Source organism: Numida meleagris, chromosome 2, assembly GCF_002078875.1.
Source record: "Numida meleagris isolate 19003 breed g44 Domestic line chromosome 2, NumMel1.0, whole genome shotgun sequence".
NCBI classification, from domain to species: domain Eukaryota; kingdom Metazoa; phylum Chordata; class Aves; order Galliformes; family Numididae; genus Numida; species Numida meleagris.
This window is the reverse complement of record NC_034410.1, coordinates 62,492,948-62,509,373: the sequence shown is the minus strand read 5'-3', so window position 1 is coordinate 62,509,373 and position 16,426 is coordinate 62,492,948. Positions and strand designations below refer to the sequence as shown.

Below are 16,426 nucleotides of genomic sequence, written 5' to 3'. Positions count from 1 at the left end.
GTTCTTTAACAGAGGTGGCTAGATACAGCAACTCCAGGTGTCAGCTTTCCCTTACCAGTTAACTGACATGAGTGCTGTAATTCTGGAGAAGTACTGCATATGGGTTAATATAAATTTATAATCAAGACAAGAAACATGAAGGGAAAGAGGACAGCCTACTGAAATTGCATGACCAGTAAAGGGGAAAAAAAGATACCAACGTGAGATTTCTTTAATCTAGATCTTGTTAGAGAAAAGTAAGACAGACTTCAGCTTTGGGAGTTAGTTACTTCTGACTGCCAGAGAATGTAAAAGTCAGTCAAAGGGAGAACTTGGAAGTGGCTAACTGACTTGTCCGCAGATGTAGTTCACAAACATGGAGTCTCACTATCCTTTGTTTCTCTTAGAACTGCTTTTCTGATTCATGAACTCATTTAGGACAAAATAGAAGTGGTAGCATTAGAGGCAGCTGGACACAAGAGGAAGCAGGTTTATTTCGAATCAGGGCTATTGGAAAAACATCTGTACTACTTTGTACAAGGTTCCTTCTCTGCCAAGCATAAGCCAAGTTATTCTTCTGCAGTTCTAACCTTTGGGGGTAAAAAGTCAGCCTCTGCCCTAACAGTAGGTGAGAAACAAAGCAGGAGAGCTTCAGTGCTGTTTTTAGAAGTGGTGGCTACTGCATCTTAGAAGTGGAGTCAAGTGCAGAAGCCATTACTTGTATCTAGGCATAAAGATAGACCAACAAATACACACTGAAAGTGATTCAACCAGTGAACTACATTGCTTCAAGAAAGAAAAAGCTTGCTTTGCAATTGCCCTTTGACTATCAGTTTACATCCATTCATTCTTTACTCTGTAGGAAGCCAGGGGTTCACAGCATCTTACCCCATAGGGACCAGAGACCTTAGCTGTGCAGTAAATGAATGACACTGCCTTCTGCTATAGCAACCTGCATTAATACAGCTATCCAGCACCTCACAACAGTTCAAGAAATAGCACTGAAGTGAAAGATAACAGGGTCTAAGTTATTTGCAGCTAGCAAAGTAATCAAGTGAAGGATGAGAGAGAAAACAGCTTTCAATACTGACTGCTTTGTCACAGCAGTAGTGAGAATCTACACCTACACAGAAGATGTAATAAAGTATTGGATTAATCGAACTTACCTTGCTTATGAGTTAGTTTGCCCTTTTCCAGGAAGTCTTACCTCATCCTCTGCTTAGAGGCAGTACGCCTCCCTGAACTGGTATTTTTCAGTACCGCTGCCTGCAATGCTGTTTGCTTAGATGATGACATGCATCTTACAGCTACAGGGATTTGGCCTTGTTACCACCTTGTGCTTCAGCCACCTTTAATCACCTGAACAGATCCTCTCCCCACTGCCTACAGGTTATTTCACATGGGAATGCAGCACTAGGGCTCAGTTTCTAACTGATTAAAGAATGATTTTTCTCAGGGCCCTCCCTTATTCTTCTTCAGAAGGTATCTTAATTCTAATATCTGTTTTTCAGAATGCCACAAAATACTTCCTTGCTATTCTTCTTCCAAATGGATTTGCAAAATGGCTTCTGAAGTACAGCTTACTTTCATTCTTTGCGAGCATTTGCTACAAGCCATTGCTTATCAAGGAAGAGAGCACCCACATACCACTCAGGCTTTTTGGTGCCATACTCATGCTTTATTTAAAAAAAAAAAAGAAAACACAGCTACAAGATGCTATGAAAACTTCAAGTTTACAAAATACCTGCAGCCACTTTAAGAGATCTGATCTCACTTATAAATGAAAACATCACCTGCTGGTTAACTTAACAATTCAGTTGCAATACATCATCTGAACTTAATCACCCAAAACAATCAGTCATTCTTAAACTCTTAACTGTTGATTGTATGTACAAGAACAATCATCTGTATCACTTTGATTAAAAAAATCCCTGGGAAAACTTAAAGTTACATGGAAAAGTGTGAGAGGAGAACTTAAGCCCACCTTTCAGCTCCTGCAGAAACTGGACGAGCACGCGTTCATTCTGGTTTCACTCTCCCCTGTAAGTTAATTGCAATTCCTCTGCATTTTAAAGAGAAGTCTTACTGAGGCTGCTCAGCTCTTTCCAGTGGGGGAAAGAAACTGATAGAACATGAATCTGTATAGTTGCCATCACACTACATCAGTGCTATGTCTTACTAGCTTTATGGAAACATGTTGTGCAGGTCTCAAGTAGCTTGAAAACACTCCTGAAACAGCCCTTGGTCACTCCTATGAGGTAGGTGCTGTCTTTCCTTTGGAGAAGAAAGAGCAGACTCGAGTGCTGCCTAGCACACCAGGCACACTGAGAAACATGACAACCAGCCTACACTAATTTGACTTTCCCATTACTTCCCTGAATTCAGAGCTTTCAAATGCAGTATTGTTTAGCACCACACATACCAGGAATAACAACAGCGAATGATGCTTTAGATGCATCCATTCCAAGACACTCAGCTGACCTGAACTCAGGTGTTCAGCCCACCTGTTTCCAAATAAGCTGAAGTAGGGCCATCAGTACCATGTTTCACTCAACTCCACAGCCTACAATTGAACTATTTTGTACATAAATAAGATACAGCTTAATTCTTTAGTATGTCAGCTGCCACTCATCTTTCTCAGATGAATATTGGGAAAAACTTTTCACAAAGACAGTATAAAGACTACAGATATCAAATACAATTCAGATGTAGCTAAATTAATGCTTTGTTATTAATGCAGACATGAAACTTAATGCAGTGTTTTTTCCACCCCCACAGGCAGCCTTGTGAAACCTTCACAATTTTTCTAATTAGTTTATGAATCAGGAGAAATGAATTAATAGTGGTGTTTCACACTAGGGCCATAATTTCTTCTGTAGTCTAAAAGCATCTATTCCCAGTAAGAAATCCGCATCTTTCACAGCTCTTACTCCCCATAACCTCACATGAGCAGGTGCATGACAGTACAACAACCTGGCAAGGAACTCAGCTGCTGAGAGAGCATGTTGGGTTATACAAGTACTTGTGCCACCACAAGTGAAGGGGCAGTACAGACACAAGCAAAATTGCTACTGACTCCATGGTGGAGTGAATGAAACTATGCCCTACTCAGCTATGTACTGGTATTATTATGTAACTGTATTAATACCTGTGGTTAAGATATTATGTTTCAAAATTGAGCAGAAAAATCAAGTATCTAAATGAAAATTGCTATGCTACCAACCACAATGCAACAAACATTTTCTCTCACTTGTAAAAGCTGAGAGTAGTAGACTGACTTACTAGAAAGATCCAAGAGATGGCAAAGTTCAGTTGCCACCGCTCTACAATGACACTGCTAAGCTTCAGTTACAGCAAGCAAACAGAGCTTTAACTGCTGCTTCATTTATCATGAACAATATCAGATCGCTAGCCACTGTTCATATGAACTAACAGCTTCCAGATAGAAAAGTTACTACCAACCATCCAAGGTCAATGCTAAGTCCTATGATCAGACAGTCTTGTTACAATTTCACTTCCCAACTGCTAGCTCCTATGCAAGATGCTAAACTGCTTTCTCTTTCATGCTCAGAACTTAAGTGTTTGGATGTTAACTACCAAGTGCAGAGAGGAAAGCTGAAACCTTAAAATTCTTCTTTCTAATCTAAGCGCTGGGCCATTTATTTGCACAGTGCTGCAGTCGTATTTCAACTTAAGTTCTGGTCAGTGCAAGATTTTGAAGGACTAACCTGCTCCACGACTCCCTCAGAGAGTTTAGCCCTTACTGATGAAACAGAACCAGGATATCAGAAGTTGCTGTCCTGTCTTCCAACCCTTTGCTCTTTCTCTTGGAGTCCCACTTTATCTAGAGCAGCTTTTATCAAGTTATTTTCAAGGAGCTTCTGATCTTGAAATCTTGTGAAAAGTTGAAGGCAGTTAAAGGTTACCTATTCCCAGAAGGTGGAGGAAGAACCAGAAAACCCACCTTGATTTCAGCTGAGATGCATAATCCACAAAAAGGAACAAGAGGTAAAACTGAGTATAACAGCCCCTACAACAACTAGGGATTTCACCATACAAACCATTTATTACCTGAACATTTTGCTGAACCAATGCAAGACTGAATACAGTCTGGTAGACCTACCACAGAGGCATCACTACAGGCAAAGTTGTTGCACACAGTTTGAGTAGTCAGCTGTTACAAAGTTACTCCGTTTGCCAAATGATCTACAGGATCATTCAGCAATCTTCCTATTAAAACAATTCTGCTTGGACTGGCATACCATGAAGTTGATGAAAGCATGACTGGGAGTTGTTCTTCCCGTTCTATTTCCCATGCAGAGGTGAGTCAAGAACATCTCTGCAATTCATTCTGGTATTCTGTGTAGTAAGACAGTGTCAATACATCAGTACAGGTGGCTTCAGAGCTTAGATGCCTCCAACATATTACATGATTTCTAAGTACTGCTTGGCTCTTGTTGGCTTAGAAGCTCAGCCCCTGCAGAACAAGTACAGATCCAAAAGTACTTCTGCACGTGTGATTTCTTCCCCTTCCTGACCCTCAAGTCAGTACCTTTTCCTGAAAGGAACAAGCTCCCAGATAACCTTCAGACACAAAGAACTGCAGATGAGATGGAAACAATTCCAGCCTTCTCAACTAGCAAACTGACTGTGCTTGATCTGCTTTCTTCCCCCCCCTCAAGGTTACAAGTCCTGAATGCAATGGGTGCAGATCAACACCTACGTTCCCGCTAACTGTGTAAGTTGCACCTACCACAGAAAAATCCCATTTTGACTACATACAACTTTTCTGTTGAAGTACTGAAGTAACATGTAGTTAATGGAAATACTTCTTGGTTTCTAATGGGAAAGCCACAATGATAAAAGCTTAACTTGAACCAATCTACTGACAACTCGTAGGTTAGAGGTTTAAAAACTGTAAAGGTTGAATTAAACAATATGTCATTTTAAAAGATTACTTGAAGCCAAGAGCTCTTCATATTCAGTTTCAAGTGCACGGAATACATCCAAAGTCCTCTCCCCACAGAAAGCTTGAAGAAAATTCCATGTGTTTTGATACAGGCAGCATTCGAATCTTTGCGAGAGTACCAAGAACGTACTGGAAACTTGTTCTGGCTAATTCAAAGTTTCTTGGGTAAACACTGCAGAGGTATCACTATACTGAGAACACCTAAACTGTTGGAATGACTCAATAACCGATTAACAAGTTGGGTATAAAAAAAATTTATGTAGTAATACCAATTCAGCACACAAATTCCATGCTTCACAAGTTCTGCTGCTGTGTAAGAGTTGTCCTAACATCTATGCAGCAAAGTTCAGATTTTTAGGTCACTGCATGCCCAGGTCAAAACAGCAGCAAAATATCTACCACTACAAGCAGCTATACCCAATTGTGCCTTTAGAATACTAACTATGCAGAAATCCAGATGACGAGTGCCTGGAACAGGACTGGACACACAAACTTGAGTTTGTGTGTGCAATAGAGAACAAAGTTACTGAGAAGAAAAACGTATACAGATTCTGAAACAGACAGAATACAATCAAGACTAATTAAGTCACCAGACATTCAGATTATGGGGAGGGGAAAAAATCCTTCCAAGTATACAGATGACAAGCCAGCATTTAAAAGAACTCTAAAGGCACATTTCAGGTAACACGGTTCTGTTAAGACCAACTGCTTACACACGCAGGCACAAATCTTAATGGCTCCCCCCAACAATTATTTAACAAATAAAGAGAAGTGCATTTTCAGTAATATTAACACCATTCAGTTAAACTGTTCAGTCCAAATGTTTAGCAGTATTTTCCTTATGCCGATACGGACTCTGCACTCCTCCAATCCAAAAAACCCAACAGGCAGGATTAGTAAAGGTTCAACTGTTGCACTAGTTAACATTTACTCATCAGAGCCCACTGATCTCTTCTGTGCCCTCTTGCGGGGCAACCTCCTTGGTGAAGCTTTATCTGGAAGAAGAAAAGGCAGATGCATTAGTTGTCTCACCTACTTCATGTTAGTTGTTAGATGACACTGCCTTTCTAGCACGATGCATCGTGAAAGAAGCCAGCTCAAGCATCTCAGTGCTTTTAAAAAAGCAGAGAACTCTACAAACTATTTGCATCCTAGATAGTAACAAAGAAATTCCTGTTAACATGCAATTCTAGAGTGAGTTGTTACTAAACCATCAGTAACTAAACCAAAAAAACACACACTCTCCTGATGAATCTGCATGCTCTGCTGTTTTAGGAATAAAAAAAAGCTTCATGCTCAATAATTATACTTTCAGAGTTAATGATTTATCACTACTGTTTTAGCTTACCAGCCTGAAGAATGTGGTAGGCCCACCCTTTATACAGCTTTGTCTTACATTAAATATTTCTATATACTATATTTGATATAACTATAATACTGTATTTCTATAACTACTTGAAGAGAGGTTGCAGTGAGCTGGAGGTCAGCCTCTTGTCTCTTGTAACTAGTGACAGGACGAGGGGGAATGGCCTCAAGTTGAGCCAGGGGAGATTTAGGCTGGACAGTAGGAAATACTACTTTTCTGAAAGAGTGGTCAGGTGCTGGAATGGGCTGCCCAGGGAGGTGGTGGAGTCACCATCCCTGGAGGTGTTCAAGAAACATTTAGATATAGCGTTGGGAGACATGGTCTAGTGGGGTTATTGGTGGCAGGTGGATGGTTGGACTAGATGATCTTGTAGGTCTTTTCCAACCTAGCTAATTCTATGATTCTGTATTCATACAGATTAACAGAAGTGTTTCAGCTGTGAAAAATCACACCTGTGCAGAAGTCATCCACATTTAATTATGTGGATGTCACTTTGTAATCAGCCATCCCATGTGGGAAAGCCACCCTGATTTAACTGCATGAGCACAGGGCACCAGATGCCTGTTCTTTTCATTTCAACTTAGCACAGGTTTACTATTGTCCTTCCACAGTGATGGTCCTTACATAGGTAGTACCTTCAACTCCTGCATTGTTATTCATACTCTGTATGAAGAAAGTGGTGAGGTGATTGCTGAGCATTTGCTTACAAATGCACTTTTCTTAACAAGACCTGCTTCCAGTATCTCACTTTTCGGAGTATGGGCAAACAACAAGCACCTGTCATGCTATTACAAGCAATTAGTACACTCTGATGCATCTTCAACAGAAGAGGCATGAACCTCTGAAGATCCCAAAGGCCATGTTTTTCAAAAGTATTCTAGTGCAGAGTAGTAATTTAACCTAACTAGGAATTAAAGACAATCACAATTAAAAAAAAACTTAAGCCTCATTTTCCCTAGCCTTCAGGTACTGAGAGATGAATCTACTTAAGCTTAAAAGGGGATGAGGGTAGAACTCAAACACTGACAAGATTTGAAGCTATTTAAAGACAGCTTGCTCTTCAGAGAGGTTTACCATTCAGAGCTTGTGTTCCTTACTACATTGAGACTTTTCAAATTTCTGTGCCTAGATTTTTATACTGTCATTCCACTGTCTCATGTGGAGCGTACAAGAAAATTGACATGTTCAGATGTAAAACAAGTCTTCATATTTGTGTAACATTAGTACAGTTAAAAAGGGATAGAAATAATAAAAGCTTAATTCATAATGACCTGTCCCAACTTGGGCGCAAGGTCTAGGGCCCAAAGGCCTTCTGTACTGAATAAAACTGTCAGAATAAGAACACTCAAAAATGCTTATTTAATCAAAACTGGAGTATTTGTCAAATGAAGGTAGTTGCTGCACAGGAAAAAGCTGCTTTGGTTTAGAATGTGCTTTGTTTGAAATGAGGCTAACTCAACTGAGACCAGCCAACAATAGCCTACTACTAGTGATAGGAGTTTATCCGGATTAAGGAAGACCCAGGAAGAAGAATCTGCCCATGAAGCTATTATAATCCAAACTGAGGCTTGTTTCTCCCTGAAACAAGATGCACTCAACCATCAGACATGACTAGTCCTCCACCACTTCAACAACAGCTTGACACTACACCAAGGCAGAACACTACATTATAGGTAAGAGGGTCTGGCAACTGTTGAGCAATATTTTGCTCTACTGTTCAGCAATATTTTAACAAAACTACACCACCACAATATAACCAAAGATATTATATATACGTATCGTATTTATATCTGAAAAAATATAAACTTAAATGCATATATAATGTTTGGATTGTTGTGTGCATCTGCTCTGTAATCTTTTACTGCTCATGTTACGTCACCAGTCATTGCATGCAGGAAAACAGGTTTCTATCCATGCCTAATTAACACACGGACAATACATTTAGAGCTTCCACTCTATCACCAAGGGTTTGCCTCACCTCTTCTACTCTGCACTGAAGCCATGGGAAAGCAAAAACAGAAGAGACAGCAAGAGAAGTTAGAAAAAATTCAGACACATTTTAAAGAAACCGCATACTAGCTTTGCTTTTGGCATTTCAGAGTAAAAATTCAGTCATTTTGGACATGAAGAACACAAATCCCAAGTTTAACTTGTCTCTGGTGAATACACACTTGCAATGCTTATTTAGAACTTCAGTCTATAGGGAAGCTTCCAACCAACTTACAGAAGCTCTCAGTATTTTGCTATTAAAACCTCTTCTGCGATCCAGGTTTTGGGTAGAGATGTTATACTGCTGAAAAAGAGCTACAAAGTGCAAAAACAACCACCAGTTGCCATTACTGTTATCAACCAGACAAGTTTGTTCTGTATAGGAACAGGCTGTTAACAATGCAATCATTAAGCCCAGTGCTTCAGACAATTCCCTATTCCTAAAAACATATATATGTGTGCTCTGGGAAATCAATATCAGCTACTTGTTAAGTGAAACTATTTGAGTGATTAATTTTGTGGCACAGACTACTTACTTATTTGATTTAAAGTTTCCTGGGGAATCCAGCTCATGTCAACATCATTCTGATTTGATGTTCCCATCTCAACTTTCTGTACCGGTCTTTTTCTCTGAAAAGTCAAGAAACAGGTTTTTGCCTTCCACAATGTTCTGACAGCACAAATATTACAAATAATCAATAGTTCTTTGAGAAATAAACCGCAATTGTTTCAAAGAGACAAACTTTGGGTAAAGACAGCAACATTTATTGACTTACCCTTTTAGCAATTTATTCGCCTAGGTTTGGTGTTAACACTCCTAAGGTCTCACAGTAGTTATTCTACACACAGATATTGTAATTTTATGCATGCCTAGACAAGTTCATTAGACTTGTTATGAAAAAATAGCTGATAATAACCCAAGCTGGATGACTGTTACGCTTTCTTAGATTGGCGCAGTATTCTTCTATGCAACACCGCAAAACAGAGTCTGAAGAATAACAGTAATTCCATGGGAAGCTTAGAACTGGCAGTCCAGTCCTTAATGCATTCTCCCTAAAGTTAGAACTCATTTATCACAACAGACACAGACAGACAGCAAGGGGAAGCCTACCTAGCAAGGTTTGAATCAGCAGCTGCACACATCCAGAGACTTGAAAGTAACAAAGCCTTTCACTCAGCCACTCCAGTCTTCTGGTAAGGATCAGTCATAAAGAACACCAGGCAACAAACCTACTAAGTCTCCAGTTCTTATTTTAAAGCTTCTATACTTCTGCCAGTAGCCGTTACAATCTTAGTTCTCAAAGCACATCTTCTAAAGTTCTACCTGCACCACTGAACTCTAGAAGCAACTACTACTTCTCCCTCCTCCCTGTACAGTAAGGCCTTGTGTTACTAACTACACAGACAAAATACACTACTTACCTTCCTAGATTCTAGTAACTGATGTAGGCCAACAATAACAAGTAGACCAAGTCCAGCAAGGAACATGTACATGAAGATCCTTTAAAAAAAATTTAGAAGTCATTAACTGAACATCTTAAGCATTTTAGAAAATGTCTAAGCAGAGACAGAAACTAGCGCTAGCTTTGGCCATGTGCCCATTTGATCTTTCCCAAGCCCTTTTGTAGGTGTAGGGAGTAAAAATGAACCTGAAACGTAGGCGTTAACAAATAAGAAACTATTCTGACTTCGATTTCAGAAACCAATCCTAACTTTAATTCTGAACAACAGAACATTTGAAGAATGCTATACAAGCTGGGAAACCACATATGCAATCACTGAAATTTAGCACCTGCAATAACTCTTTCAGAACACCATGGTTCAAGATGTTGGGACACAGATGTTTAGTTTTTGACTGCTTCAACCACTTGGAAAAGCATCTAAAATCTTACACGGTTTTAATTATGCAACTATGAAACAATTACTGCTAGGACACTCGCTTGCAGAGTTTTGAGATGCCTTTCTTAGACTATCTTGCATTGTGTTCCAGTGTTCAAATTCCACTGGTGCTAATGACAATTTTTTTAATCCATGCATTTTGGTTGGTTTTGAAGAATCCTATCCAAAATACTTGTTGATAATTTGCAGGAGGTTAAATATTAAACTAAAATTAATCTGGGGAGCAGGCAGGACTTTAGATATATAATCTATTCCAAGTTGAACATTTTAACTTAGATTTATAACAGAAAATAAGGTCAGTAGTTTAACTCCACAAGAAACTTAACATTTGTTTTATGTTAATTATCCCTTCTAAAGACATGAACTAATACTGGTTCTAATGATCTGAATTCTTTTGAGTTCCTTTAGTACCAGAGCATCACACTTTTATGTGACCAACTACTTGTTCACTGATGCCGCTCTTTGGCAAGTATGGTTTCAGACAACAGCTACTTTGGGTTGAGTTTTAAAAGAAAAGTCTGCTTAGCAGGCAATCTCTACACCTGTGGCAGGACAATTCAAGTATTCAGTGTTGTCTTCAAGGATTTCTGAAGACCATCTTTAAACTCGCATGTTTTTAACATCTCCCTCCTTTGTTAGAATATTTAAAAGCACAAAGGCATAGCGTATGCTTGCAAAAATATAAGGTATGATCCAGCCCAGCTGGTCTTTAAGAAAAAGCACTCCTGAAAGCAGCCTGCTATGAAAAGAGGAAGTGCAACAAAGAATGAGCTCAAGTTCCTCTATTTCCTACTCAAGACATCTTTTACTTTACAGAATCTTGAATTATACTGGAGTGTTCCAGAAGCCATTTGTTCCAAACTCCACAGAACACACAGCCCAATCCTATGAACCCTCTGCATCTTTTACTCAGGAAAATGGCACAGCAGCATTACAAAAGCTTTAAGGGCTTTGAATTGCTATGCAACTATGTAACACTATGACTTAGTCCAGACTGAAGTCCTCTGAGCAAAGCAGTCGCATAATGTGCCCACTGACATAATAAAAAATGCTGGAGATCCCTGGTACTAACAGACATCTTAATTTGGGGGAAAAAGCTCATATTTTCAGTCAACACTACAACAGTCAAATGCTTTCTACACCATCAGCAATCCAGATCAGACTTAACATTCAATAAATCAAAGATAATGAGAACTATTTTCACCGCCTCTTCATCAGTAACCCGTTCTCCTAGTACACTAAATAAAAGTTAATCTTCTGTCTCCTTACGTTTCTCCATCCAGTCCATCTTCTTTTTCAATAATCGTAACCGTCTGATTGAAGACAGCATCTTGAAACATATTACCCTATTAAAAAAAGTTTCCACATTTTAAATTATTTTTCTCAACACATACACAGCTTCCATCTCTTCCCATGTTCTTGGGAAAACTCTAAGCAGCAGCTAATCCTGTACTGTTCATTTATTTGCTCACAAAGTCAAGTTCGCAGATGGGATTCAGGCTGTTTGTTAACAAAGCCTAATCTGAAGAACAAAGTGAAATGTAAGTTTCCCTGAAAGCTTTTTTTTTTTTTAAATGAGAATAGCCCTCTACTACACAATGCAAAAGCATTTTAGCTTCCGTTGCTAATATAACTGTAACATAAGCAGCATAAAATGTACATATATAGTGCAGACATGTACATATATAGTACGCAGACAGCATGCCCATGCATCTACTGACATGCTTAAAGACTTCGAAAGCTTTCACTGTTCTGAAGAAATAATAACTTGACTAAGCAGTTCCTTCCTGATGTTTCCACATCAACTAAAAACACTGAAATGAGTCATAATATGACGCTTACACTTGCATCTCTGTAGTTGAGATTGATAACTAATCCAAAGGGACGGCCACCCATAGGTTCAGCAGGGATGAAAGAGTACTCAAATGTAGCTTGTCTCTGCGGCGGAACTACTGTATTCAGGGGGAGAGCTGTGAAGTTCTGGATATAGAACTGGTAATCCTGGGGGTACCGGAACGAAGCATCGAGAGACTCAACAATGAAGTCTTCTGTACCCTTATTGGTGAAGCCTACCAGGAATTTTACAATGTTGTTTGCTGGAAAATCTGGAATGAGAATATTTAACTATTAAAAGCCCTCATACAGCATACAACGTTCCTGTTTCTAGAGTCAGACCCCATTTATTTTAAGAGCTTCACTGTTTTAATTGATAAACTCTAAGCACAGTAAAGAAAATGGCAGATTGCCACAGGACTCTTACCTTCACCTTTGACAAATAATATTGTTGTATCAGCGCTAGGTGAGGCTTTGGGTTCTCCTGACAAGTCTTCTTCCTCTTTTTCTTCTGTCTAAGACAAGAGACTTTTTTGAAAAATCCTATAGTGAACAGTGAAGGCAAAGACTGTGCTTGTTTTATGAGAATCTCAAATGTTAAATATCAGTGTGTCAAACCATACAATGACAAGCGTTAGTACCAATTCCTGCCACTGCAGAATTAGCATTAAGTCCTCCTTCTAGATTTGATCTGCATTTATCCTTCTCTAATTTACTTTTAGCATTTATCCTTCTCCAATTGGCACAGTGACTAAATTCAGCTGCACTTGGCTGTACTGAAAGCGTTCTTACCAGAAAGCAAGAGTAAGGTTTATGTTCAAGGGAGGATGGAAAAGAGTAGCATCTAAGTATTAATTGTTCACCTCACTAAGCTATTTCCACTTAGAACTCATGGATAACCATTAGGCAAGCGACCATTATTTTCACTACAGATGGCCTGTATTCAACTTTAAGAAGTATTTTAAGAAGTATATGTTTCTCTGGAAACAGATTTTTGGAGCAAAGAGAGTTTATGTATTCACTTGTGCAAGCTCACCTTTGTGATGACTTTTTAATTTGGCAATTACAACCCTTAAGGGCATATTTCCAGAACAGGGGATCAAGGAGTCACCATCTTCTTAATCAAATGAAAACAAGACTGTTTCCATTTTGAACTGTCTGCTGAACCAACTGATTTGGAGTTGCTGTATTGTTTGGTTTCACAGCTAAAACAACTAAGTGAAGCAGTGTCTAGCCTACAGGATCAGTTGTGCATGCACCATTTGGTTGGGAAGCCATGAACCAGAATTGAAGTCAAGATGCTGGGCTCAAGGTGCTAAGCGAAACTACCTAGTTTCAGTGACATATAAAGCAAAGTGCCAAAAAAGTATACTGTTTTGTACCTTGCTTAGTTATAAATTATTTTTTAAAGTTACATTTGTAAGGTTACTTAATGAATTCTACCAGTACACAATACCTGGTACGTCCTCCAGCACTTAGCAAAGCTGGTCAACCATAAGCTCACAAACAGCAGTAAGACTAATAGAATCACAGAACAGTTACTGGATCTTCATTTGTACTAGGCAGGTCTTCTCCCTCCTAATCATGCCCCAAACTTTTTTCTTTTACGCTAGCAATTTAAAATTTAACCAGGTTCTCACATAAGCCCCTTATCTCATTTGGAGGTCTTTTCACAAACTGCAGTTCTGGTAGCAGGAACCTGGCTGTCCCCCATGTGATGTCTTCCCCACTGGTAATTTAGGAAAAGACACGTTCTGAAGCTTCAAGCAGCATGGAAGTTTAACAGGAGACTCTGAATCAACCACTTAGAAATATCAGTACTATTAAACATACACTTAAATTTAACTATGAATCTTCAAGCACTTTTGGTCCAATCCCTACTTATGAAAAAACATTCATGTACAGTTACCAAGTCTGTAGGCTCATCTTCTTCAACTTCAGCTTCATCATCTTCATCTTCAACTACAGTATCTTCCACAGCTTCCTCATCTTCTGTAGCATCTTGAGCTGCAACTAATAAACCTGAACCTACAGAATCATGATGCAAGCACAAAAGCTTTTCAGTACCTTCTTAACCAAGAGAAACTGATATAGTATGCAGAAGGCAACCAAGTTGCCTTGAAAGCCATTAAAATACTTCAGTTTTTTATCATAATGAATGTAAAAAAGCTAAAGTAATCGCTATTATCAGTAATGTAACTTTGGGAGTTATATTCCTTTTAAGACCGGCAAGCTTAGTAAATGATTAACTGTCCTTTTCATCTGCTGGTATCAGAACACTACACTTCCATAGGTAGTTATAAAAAATTTACATTAAGCCTTCATATCTAAGTGTTTTAACTTAATCTCCTTCACATACCAGTATATTAACGTGCTCAACAGAACTGGACTGCCAGTCAGAAAACAAGCCTGATCTAGAACAAAATAAGCGCAGTCAAGCAGTTCATCCCTCCTCTACTTTTGTGGTGCTGAGTCTCATACGTTCAAACACTGAGCAGGGCAGACAAGACTGAATCCAGTAGCAGCCACAGGCCAGATTTCCATCTGTATTTAGAGCATGCGTTAGTTAGGCAGAGGACTTCTACAAATACTAGGAAAACTTATTCTCATTGTGTGGCGATGCACTGGCACAGGCTGCCCAGGGAGGTGGTGGAGTCACTGTCCCCAGAGGCACTCAAGACGCATGTGGATGTGGCACTGAGGGACGTGGTTAGTGGGCACGGTGGTTGAACTAGATGATCTTACAGGTCTTTTCCAATCTTCACAATTCTATCGCACAGAAAACTACAGAGTTTTGTTGGTTCTTTTTCGATGAAGCTAATGCTTTTCCAAAAAGGAAAGAGCAGAAATGAATGGATGACGGAATTGCGCAAGCCTGGCACAGCTCGCTGCTCTGAGTACATGTTAAACAAATACTTAGCAACTTTCACGTGGAGTAAACCCTAACCCTTGACCAGCACACTTACAGCCAAGAGCTTCAGGACTGCCGATAATGTTTGGAAAAAAAGCAATTAAAGTCGCCTTCCTCTGACATCTTAGGGGTATACTCAGACTCCGCTCGACCGCGTGCAAAATTTAAGCGCAGCGATTTTACCTGCGGAACTTTTCGAAGACTTTAAGCGCGCAAGTAGTAGCTTACTTAAACCCTCAGGGCTGAACGTGGCACGGTAAGCTCCGAACATCCTTCGCACGGAGCCCACCCTACCGGCCCCCCACCTCGCAGCGTTCCCAGCGGATGCCAGGAGGACTGATGATGTGGCACGAGCGGGAAAGGAGCGCTCCGCCGCGCGGGAAGGACCGAAGCGGCCGCGCACGCCGCAGCCCGCCGTGAGGAGGCCGCCTCCAGCCCGCGGCAGCCGTCACACGGAGAACGAGAGCGAGCCACGGGGCGGGCAGCGGTCTGAAGGACACCGCAGCGGGAGGGCCGCGCGTCGCCACAACCGCCCCCCAACAGCAGCCGTTCCCTTCACCCCCCTCACCTGTGCCGCTACCCCGGAGCACCAGGGCGGCGGGAAAGACGAGCAGGACGAGCAGCAGCAGCCGCGGCGCGTTCCTCATGGCGGCTGGCAGGCCGGCAGCCCCGCGCCTGGCGCTGCGGGCGTTCTAAATGGCGGCCGCCTCCATCCGGGTCCGCCCCGCCCCGTGCCGTAGCGGACGTGGCTCCGCCGGGGAGGAGCGGCACGGTCACGTGAGCTTAGCACACGTCGCCCCTCTGCTTGCTGCCCGCGCGCCTGCGCGGCTCTGCCCGTACGCATGCGCCGGATGGTCGGCGGGCCTCGCTTCCTGGCACCGCCTCTGCTCGCTGGGTCTCCCGTGCGCATGCGCGACACCTCCCGCTCATAGCCCTAGTGCCGTGTGGCGAGGCGTCGGTGTGAGGTTTTCCCGTCCTACTTGCTTTAGGTTCGATAGTATTTAGTGCTTTACCACCAGCACAACGGGTGGTGTCTTTGAAAGCAGGTCTTTCCTTAAAGAAAACGTAAAGCGTGTGGAGTCCTTCCCAGATTCCCCGCTTCCCCAGTCAAAAATTGCAGTGAAAATCCCAAGGTGCAAAGCAGCCCCCGCACTTCCTCTTCTCCCTCAGCGTAAAGTCGGCACGATCAAACATAAATAACATTTAATTGCATTCAGTGTTTTGTAGTAATTTCAGTTTGTCATACGTGTGTGTGCAGCTTTCTGTGGTGGCAGTGGTAGATAGTATCTCCCGCTGTACTTTCATTAAACCCATTTTGAACCTGCAATTAAAAGCAAGAGCCACAAAAGCTGCCTTTCTGGGTGCTTTTTATCTTAGTCTTACTTTAAGCATGCTGACAATGATATGTTCGGTCTCGGCTGAAGTATGATTATGAAAACTGGAGAACGTCCATTGCTACAGATAAAAGTATGTCTGTCAG

General features: G+C 40.9%; 1 protein-coding gene across 1 annotated transcript; it reads right to left on the bottom strand.

Moving 5' to 3' along the window:
* Positions 1,624-15,708, bottom strand: SSR1 (signal sequence receptor subunit 1). Its single transcript, XM_021387050.1, has 8 exons — positions 15,515-15,708; positions 13,945-14,063; positions 12,463-12,550; positions 12,045-12,307; positions 11,472-11,548; positions 9,726-9,804; positions 8,840-8,933; positions 1,624-5,943 (listed from the first exon to the last, which is right to left on the bottom strand). The coding sequence occupies exons 1-8, from the start codon at positions 15,591-15,593 to the stop codon at positions 5,876-5,878; spliced, it is 867 nt and encodes a 288-aa protein (XP_021242725.1). The 5' UTR covers positions 15,594-15,708; the 3' UTR covers positions 1,624-5,875.